The sequence below is a fragment of the Arachis duranensis genome, chromosome 9 (genome assembly GCF_000817695.3).
Source record: "Arachis duranensis cultivar V14167 chromosome 9, aradu.V14167.gnm2.J7QH, whole genome shotgun sequence".
Taxonomy (NCBI): domain Eukaryota; kingdom Viridiplantae; phylum Streptophyta; class Magnoliopsida; order Fabales; family Fabaceae; genus Arachis; species Arachis duranensis.
In genome coordinates, this window is record NC_029780.3 from 103,273,282 (window position 1) to 103,282,918 (window position 9,637).

The 9,637-nt window shown below is 32.9% G+C and overlaps 1 protein-coding gene across 1 annotated transcript; it reads right to left on the bottom strand.

Annotated features, from left to right (window-relative positions):
* Window positions 1-7,865: 7,865 nt before the first annotated feature.
* On the bottom strand, window positions 7,866-9,438 carry LOC107466561 (probable glutathione S-transferase). Its single transcript, XM_016085549.3, has 2 exons — window positions 9,085-9,438; window positions 7,866-8,340 (listed from the first exon to the last, which is right to left on the bottom strand). Exons 1-2 carry the CDS (start codon window positions 9,418-9,420, stop codon window positions 8,011-8,013), a joined length of 666 nt encoding a protein of 221 aa, XP_015941035.3. The 5' UTR covers window positions 9,421-9,438; the 3' UTR covers window positions 7,866-8,010.
* Window positions 9,439-9,637: the final 199 nt, after the last annotated feature.

Here is a 9,637-nt window from a genome sequence, read left to right on the forward strand (position 1 = left end):
TTCGGCCTCCGGCCCGTCCTACCCCGCCAAAACCCGCCAATTTGGTGGTGTGGATTTGGCGGGCTCCAAATCCTAGCCCGACCCGCCTTTTTCAGCGAGTTTAGTGGATCAGCCCGACGGGTTCCACCCGTTTTTCCACCCCTAGGTTCAGACTTTTTCAATTGACCGAGGGTGAATTGTCTTATTGTTTTAGTTTGATGATTAGTCATGAATCTGATTTTTGTTATTTTTTATGATCGTTTATAGTTGTAATTGTATTCTATAGTTTATGCTAGTTTTAATATGGTGTATTGTGGACGTTTTTAGGTATATTTTGCAGTTTTTCTGCGATGCCAATGGACAGATTGTTCCCAAAGTTGGGATGACTTTTAAGATGCTTAAAAATGCTGCAAAATTCTACAAGGATTATTCAAAAGCTGCAGGTTTTTCTACAAGAGTTCGGAGCACAAATAAGAAGGAAAACGAAATTAAGAACCAATTGATTATATGTACCAGAGAGGAAAAATGGAAATAAAAAATATCTCCGACCGAGAAGACAAATTCCTCAGCAGGATTAAATTATCCCGTAAGAATTTATATACACATATTGAAGGAGATCGGTGTTTGGATCATTTCGAAGGTCGTGTTGCACCATTCACACTCTTGTTGTGCAAATCAAGTAGAGATGCTCAAACAGCATAGGAAATTAAGCATATTCGTGCGTTGTACAATAGAAAATAATGAGGAAGCCAGAATCAGACCAAGCAAAATATACCAATCATTTGTCGCATCAGTCATGGGTCACCGTGAGTTAAATTTTATCGAAAAAGACGGAAGAAATTACATCACGAGAGAAGTGCGGAATATTTCAAAACTAGAGGATGCAAAAGAATCGGTGAAATACTTATTAAGAATGAAAGAGAAGAATCAGAATTTCTTTTTCAATCTCGAACTCCAAGACGACTAGTCGGTTAAGATTGCTTTTTGGGCGGACGTAAGGAGCAGGGCCGCCTGTGAGTATTTCAGAGATGTTATTTCATTCGATACCACCTACAATACAAACAAGTAATATTCTGTTTAAGTTTATGCTGTCTAGGTTTTTAAATCTGCAGTAGAGGTGTACATTGCATGTTTTTGGGTGAAGAGAGAGATTATTTGGGTATATTTAACGATTTTGTTTCTGTTTCGTCGTAATCAGGTATAATATGGTTTTTGGTTCTTTTGTCGGGTTGAATCACCACGGTTAGTCAATACTTCTGAGATGCGCTTTGATGAAAAACGAAGATACTCAATCATTCAAATGGTTATTCGAATGTTGCCTTCGTTACATGGGAAGAAATGCTCTGAAAGGCATTCTCACTGATCAATGTGCATCGATGCAATGGGATATCGAGGCTTGTATGCCTACAACAATTCACTGTTGGTGTATTTGACACATCATGAAGAAGATTCCAAGCAAATTAAATGATTATAAGAGACACCAAGAAATCGAACAAGAGATGAGTCATGTTGTTTGGAACTCTCTTACGAAAGAATCATTTGATAGGAATTGGAATGATTTTATGATGAAGTATGATTTTGGGGACAACAAGTGAGTTTCAGGTAATGTTTTTTAAAATCTGCAGCAGAGGTGTACATTGCAAGTTTTTGGGTGTATCTTAGTTCTGATTTAGGTGTTTTTTGTAGAGCTTTTTAAAGACCGTCATATATGGATTCCATTTTATCTCGATCACCACTTATGGGTCGGGAAGAGAAGCACACAAAGGAACGAGAGCATGCATGATTTTTTTAACAAGTTCATTACGCGGAACAACTCATTTATCCAATTCATCAAACAATACGACAATTTCATAAGAAGCAGGGAGCAAAGAGAGAGAGAATTGAATGCTGCAGATTTTCATACCATCATACCGTGTGCAACAAAATCCTCAATAGAAGCTCAGTTTCAACACATGTATACTCACAATAAGTTTAGGAAAGTCCAAGCACAATTCAGAGGAAAGGTGAATTGCATCACAAGATCAAAGCACTCCGCTCTAGGCTATACGATATACGAAGTTGTAGAACAAATTTTCAACTCAATATTCAACAAGTTTACAGTTACATACGACGCCGTAGCAGACGAAATTAAATGCCAATGCTTATTATTCGAGTCAAGAGGGATATTGTGTCGTCACGCTCTAAGCGTGTTAAGCTTTGAATGAGTAAACAAAGTGTCACCGAGATACATATTGGAACGATGAAGTAAGAACGTAAAGCGAAGACACACACACACATTAAGAGAAGCCACGACGAGCCTCTGTTGAAGCCAAAAAGTAAGAGATTTGACGAATTGGTATTTCGTTCGCAGAATATATGTGAATTTGCATCAGAATCTGAGGAGCTCACTGCGATTCTGCACTGCGCTTATCATAATGCCATGGTTGAGATGCAAGAACATAACGCCAAAAGTATTGGATCATGTTCATTATCTCACGAAAATGCTAACTTGGAGGCTATTAACGAGATTCAAAGCGCTCCACGTGTGAGAACAAGAGGACGTCCCAAAAATAGACTAGGTTTAAAGATGGAAAAACAGATTGCAAATGCTTCAAAATAAAAAAAGAAAAAGAAAATGAAAGCTCTAAGCGAGGTAAAAGTGAAGTTCTTTAAACAGGGTAGGGTAATTGAGTTTATTATTGTTAATATTTTTGCTAATATGTTAGTTTATTTTTTTGCAGCTGAACCTTTTTTATGGCAGATCAGTGGTGCAATCAAATTCCAGCCAATATCATGGACATGTTATGACTTATCAATTCAGAGATTCAGTAGCAAAAGACAGGTTTTGGAGTAAAGAGTGACACTATTTGGGTGTACCGATGAATATTTTTGGGTATATTTTGTATGCTCTTATTTTTGACATTCTCTTTATATATATATATTTTTTTTTGTGATGCTGCTGTTTGTGTTGGAAATTAGAGTCTTGAAGGGATTTGTTTTAAATTTACAATACATATACAATTCAATTCCTAAGGAGGGTAACAATTCAAATTTTTGAATTTTCATAACTCCTGGTTAGATTTTCCATAGAAATATGTAAGCACGCAATTTGGGTGTATTCTAGTTATTTTTGGGTGTATTATAAAAGTAATTCGGCGTATTAGTATATTCGATCTTGTTTTCCTTGATTTTTTTGAACCTATAATGATGAGTTTGGAAAACTCTAATTTAATTTTGATGATGAACAAACATTATTAAAATAATTAATTACAAAATTATCAATTTGATTTTCATTTAACATATGTTAATTAATAATTTTGTGATGCAGGTTTTTAATATGGGCCAAAAATAAGGGAAAAATCATTGCAAGCCCAAGTGTTCTATAAGTACATTCAACATTGATACAAAAATATTTTATTGTGGCTGAATTATTATTCTTGTTATTGGGCCAGATTGAGTTATTGTTACTACAAGCCCAAATGAAAGCTTTCCTATTTGTTCAATGCTTGATCCAAAAATCCATCAAGAAAGCAAATGTTACTAGTTGGGCCAAAATGAAATCTATTGCTACCAAGCCCAACATTAATGAATGTTTCCATGCTTCATCCGAATCCATGAAGCAAAGAAAAAGCCTCAATGCTTCCAATGGATTCCATTTCACTATTTGGAAGGATTTGAAATTTAATTCACTAGCATGGGGAACATGAGAGAGAACTTGACTTTGATTTGATGGGAATCATTATGATTAATGCTACACGCTAAACCACTAGGGAAGTAAAAGCAACCCTTCAATATGTTACATTTCATTTTTAATTGCTTTTACTTTAACTTCACATTCTCTCTCATCTCTTTCTTCTTCTTTCTTCGGTCATTAACCAGGAAGCCATGGAAGCTACTTGGAGCTACCGAAAGGAAGGAAAAGCAAGCCTAAAGACCATCGAGTTGATGGCACGAAAAAGAAAAAGAAAAGTATGCTGTGGCTGAGATTATCACCAAATGTGGTAAGATTTGGTGAGGTAATCTCGGATCCTTCATACTCAAAAAGAAGGAAGAAGATTCAGCCAGCAAGGTGAGATTCTTGAAGCATGACTTGTCTTTGATTCTGCTCAACCACCACAAGAAGTAGCTAGAGTGGCGAAGTGATGGTTGAGGCAGAGATTGAAGCAGATGAAGTCATCATCATCATGAAGCATCAAGGGCCAGAAATCCATCTTGGAGAGCAAGCCAAGGATGGAGAGCTCGGATTGATGAAGAGTGATGATCAAGAAAGGACTAGAGGTAATTGCATGTTGAATTTTGCATGGTTATCTCTTCTCTCTCTATATGGCCGAACCGGTTCTGTTTCTTGAAGGAGGAAGAAGTTGGTTTGGGTGTTGGCTTCAAGTGTGGAGGCTTCTCTCTTCTTTAAAAAGAGAGAACAGCCACTGTTTGAAAAAATGGAGAAAATTTGAGAGTGCAAGGCACAAAGTTCTCAGAGCTACCTGAGCTAACAGTTTTCTCTTCTCCTTCAATGTATTCTATTTTGTAATTTTTCTGTTTAATTTTGTCATGTCTTGAGTCTCATGGAAAAAGGCAAACAAGTGAGGTTTGTATGAAAAAGCCATAGAGCGGAAAAAGGCAGAGAGTGCAAAATTAAAAGAAAAAGCCATAGATGTCTTAGAGTTTCTTTGTACATCTGTGTTGTGTTTCATGATTCTGTGGGAATCCCCTTGTAAGTTGGGTTAGCACTTTGCAATTTGTAATCTGGATGATTATAGTGAAATTCCATCATTGTTGTGATGGAGACTGGATGTAGGCTGCACTGCACTTAGCAGCTGAACTAGGATATATCTGGGTGTAATCTTCTATCTCTCTTCCTACTTCAATTCTGTTTTTACTGTTCAGATGAAAAATCAAAAAGTCTCGTGTCAAGTGACGAGACAAAATGAAAATGTCTCGTGGTTAGGGACGAGCTAAAACCAAAAAAGTTTCCTCTAAGTCCAGCAAGTGTTAACAAGCAAAAAGGGGGCTAAGATTCAACCCCCCCTTCTCTTAGTCACTGAAACCATCATATAATTAACAGCTTTTGAATACAGTAGAGACAGCTTCATAGAAGTTTATTTATGGAAACAAAATTTATAATAAGAGGGAAATGACTGATGTTGCTCATAAGGGGGAAACTAATACGGTCCAGGTGGGGGTAGGGTGGCGGCAGTGGATGATTCGTCTCGGGGTCTGCATGCGAAACTTTTTCTAACAACTTTAGATGATTGCCTTACTGTTATGTGTATGTACCAATCATAGTACACCGAAAGAGAGTGAAATTCGACAATTTTATCTCCTATTTGCAGCGTATTATAGCACTAATTGTTCCACATATTGATCCAAACTCTGTTTCTTTCCCTTTTGTCATGGAACTGTGCTATAGTCAACTGCCTACAGTGAGCTTCTCCAATTCGAAATGCTTCTTTTGGTGAAAGTTGTACAAGCTCGAATTGGCATCTCACTCAATCTATTGAGTACCATTCTATGCACTCGAATGACACCAACAGACACTTTGTGGAGCATACTCACAACTGTAACGATAGGTCCTCAGGGACGTTAACTCTTATATATGGCCGTCATATAAGCTGCACAATAATAAATACGACAACAATCATTTAAATTTTTAAACATAAAAAACTTCTTAAGAAAAATCATTAGTACATACATCGTTTACAGCCATGTGATCTAATTATTACCTAAATTGCATTGTAGACCTTGGCACATAATCTCTTAATCAACGCCAATGATTCTACCTAAATTAGTTTACGTTGGTTATAATAATAATAACAATAACAATAATAACAACAAAAAGAATAACAACCATTATCATTGCCCAGTTGGAATGCCAACTCCTGGAAGCTCACTGCGAGGAACGGGCACTATCAGGGACGGTTCCCAGTGTTGTGGTGTGGGGCAAGCGTCCCCACTATAATTTGAAATTTTTTTGATTAATATATAATAATAATATTTATTTGCCCCATTAGATTATTAATAGTCAATTTAAAAATTTTAGACTAGATATTCGTTAGAATGATCAATTCTCATATTTAAACAAAATTAGTGTTTTTTTTAAAAATCAACTCAAAAGAATATTATTTATCTTCTTTTCAAATTAGCTTTAGTTTTTACGTAGCAACTATATTAATTGAAAGAACTTTTTTAACTATGAATATCAATAAGAGTCGACTTCTAATTGTGTTGGGAAGTGAATTTTTAAATAATTGTTTAGTAATATATATGGAAAGAGAGAAAATTTGATGGTAGTATTAAGAGAAAAATTACTTTATTTTAAAAAATATAAAACCTAAAAGAATAGAATTTTAAATTATATATTATTATTTAAATTACAATTTTAGTGTTTTAATTTGTATATTAATATTTTGAAGGCTAATCATATTTTACAATAATAAAATATAATCATAACAATAATCATGCTATATGTATATAAAAAAGAATTATCTGTATAAAATATATATTAAAATATAAAATACACATTGAAAATAAGTTAAACAATACATTATTTATACACAAATATATAGTGATTAATAGATAATTTAATATTTAATTTTTTATATACACATTATTTTTATTATAAAAATTATTATCATGCTATATAAATTTTGTCCCACTACTAAAATTTTCTGGATCTGTCACTGGGCACTATGCATGGCATATGCACTCATGCCCAAACAAAGAGCAGAATAAGGAGGTCATTCATCTCTTTACAGTTATGTTGCGATGCAAGGCACAACGACTTGTATGGATGTGCCAGACAAGCTGCCCCTAACTATATTATAAATGTGATGAAATTTCGAAGAAGAGGTAAAGATTTTGAGTTAGCAGAATTGGTGATTTGTCTGAAAATACACAGTTTCAAACAAGCAGAATATGTGAGATCGGACATACCATTCGATAGACTCTTGGATGTCTAATGATTTGGTGTTTTCGTATTACCGGACCCATATTAGGTTTATCTTCTCCAACATGTGATCGTGCATATCAGACTGCCTACCAAATATTACTATGCAGTTCTCTACTAAGAACGAGTGACTGTTGTTCGTTCTGTACATCACGGGGTCATTCCTATTGATCGGCAGGACAGGAATATGTATCACGTCTTCTAGAGTGACAATCAGTTCGCAAAATAGAAGGTGGAATGTATGAGTTTTTAGCTTTCATCGCTCCACTAAAACACTCAACAGTACATAATGTCCTTTACTTTGCTTAATCGCAAAACGTGATAAAAATCGATTGATATTAGGATGACTATAACAATCTCGTTGTAGATTTTTAGCGAATCAAATTTGTCCTCCTAATTTTTATGTTGCCTCTATACTAATTTTTTTAAAAAAATGTAAAACTTAGACCTAAGAGGTAAGGCATTACTTAGAGTGGCAGCCTCTGAGTTGTTTTGGATACATTCACAGCATCATCTAGTTCCTCCTCAATGGTGGTTGAAGGTAGTTGTGCTCTTCATTGGATCTAGATATGAAATTTTGATAATAAAAGGACGTATAAAAAAGTTTGAAGTGGTTAAAAGTATATAACAAAGCTTAATTTGTAAATATCAAATTATATTCAAAAGATTGATTTTAATAGACAAAAGTATATTTCAGATTTTACAAACTATTTAATTTTTGTCTATCAAAAATAATATTTAAAGTGTATTTTAATATTTAACGATCTTTTAAGTATATTTTATTTTCTCCAATCTAAATTATTTTTTATATATTTTTATCTATTTATTCTTTTTATAATGCCTGCTTAGCCACTCCTAAGCTTCATATTATAACTAAACCAAATTCTACTAATTGGTTTTTTAAAATCTATCCACACATGGTACATAGTATATCCCAATCTATTCCATAGATGTTTGATAATGATTTAAAACGAAACCTAATTGATTATTTCAAGAAATACAGTAAATTCAAACTTTTATTCTACTTTAAAACACAATAAGACAACAAACTCAACAAAATGTTAGTACTTGGTAATATAAAGAAACAAGGACGTAGTGATTATGACTTCTTAGGAAGATGCCAACCTCCTCCTCTCCATGATAGATTTTATGGTAGCTGACATTTTTTCCCTGTCAGGGAAGTTTTCTTTGATGATTGAAACATTCTTGAAATTATCAAACCATAAATGTAAGAGAGGGAACCTTTCAGCTACTAGGACCTTCTCTTGTTTAATATCTTCTATAGTGACAAAAAATGCGAAGAGTGATCCAATAGCTATGTCCACAATGTTAATTTTGTCTCCACCGAAGAATTTCCTCTTATCAGCTAAGCAATGATCTTCAAGGACTTTGAAATTTTCCAAGGCCTTCTCTACGTCCTTTTCTTTCTGTGCAGGAATCTATAGTATAAACGTTAATCCATTAATTATTATTATTATTATTATTATTATTATTATTTGTGTATAGAAAATTATAATATGGTAGAAAGTTAATTACCATAAGAAATGACTAGAGAGCTAGAATATTGTTAGGGATCAAGTGCCAAAAAAAAGTTCTTGCTAACATCGTCAGTTCAATTGTATTTGGATTTTATTTCTGATATAAAAATAATGAGACAGAAAAAAAAAACTAGAGATGTATTTTGATCTTGATTTTGAAAAATATGAAAATATAAGTTTTTTTATATATTTAAATACATTAGAATTTTAATTATATATTTTCTATTTAAATTTTATTAATTAATAAAATTAACATGTATTCTTAGCTAAATTGTTTTTTATCTTTAAAAATATTCATATAAAAAATATAAAGTTTAAATTTTGAATTTATTATTTATTTATTAAAATAAAAAATTAAAAACTTTTACCAATATTAATATTAATATATGCAGTAGTACATGTTAGTTAAATTCTATTGACAAAATAAATTTTTAGAATTTACCGATTTTGAACTCTAAAAGACTTTTTAATATGATAATAATAAAAAAAATTTAAATATTTTTTGTAAAACAATTATTTTTTTAATAATTTACAATAAAATATATTTTTATAGTATTCTAAAAATATTTCCTGTGTGGTTAACAACATCCAGAGAGTTGAAACCACTAATAACAAAGAACATAAATATTATTTCTAAAATCTTACCATTTGTTCAGAATATGCAACCCAAAACATTGCGTGAGCTCTCTCATAGGGATCAAGAGGGACCAATGGATTCTGCGGCCATAACTCATCAATGTATTGAACAATGATCATGGACTCACAAATGGGTTTTCCACCATGAACAAGCACTGGAATCTTCTTATGCACAGGGTTGTATTCTAGAAGTTGAGGACTCTTATTGTAGCGATCTTCTTCAATGTTTTCATATGGTAGACCCTTCAACTTCAGAGTCCATACCACTCTCATAGTAAAGGGACTATACCAAAAGCCATGTAACTTCAAATCTTCCATTTTTGTGTTTAATGCCCCCTCCTCCATCTGGAGTGTTCAAGATTAAACCAATAAGAAATTTAATATAATATGTCGAGTAGTCTTAGTTGCTTGTAATGGTCAACTTGAATTTTACATTTATTAATTGAATTTATTTTATGCAATTAAGTCTCGAAAAGAATAGTCCCAAAAAAATGTATTTATAAATAAAAGAGTTTAATTAATATGTGTTTTTAAAATATATATTAAATTGATTATTAATAAA

Coding starts and splice junctions, on each gene's coding strand:
- LOC107466561 (XM_016085549.3), bottom strand. CDS start 9,420: ATGGAGGAGGGGGCATTAAACACAAAAATGGAAGATTTGAAGTTACAT. Junction 8,341..9,084: donor TTGCATATTCTGAACAAATG/GTAAGATTTTAG, acceptor TTTATACTATAG/ATTCCTGCACAGAAAGAAAA.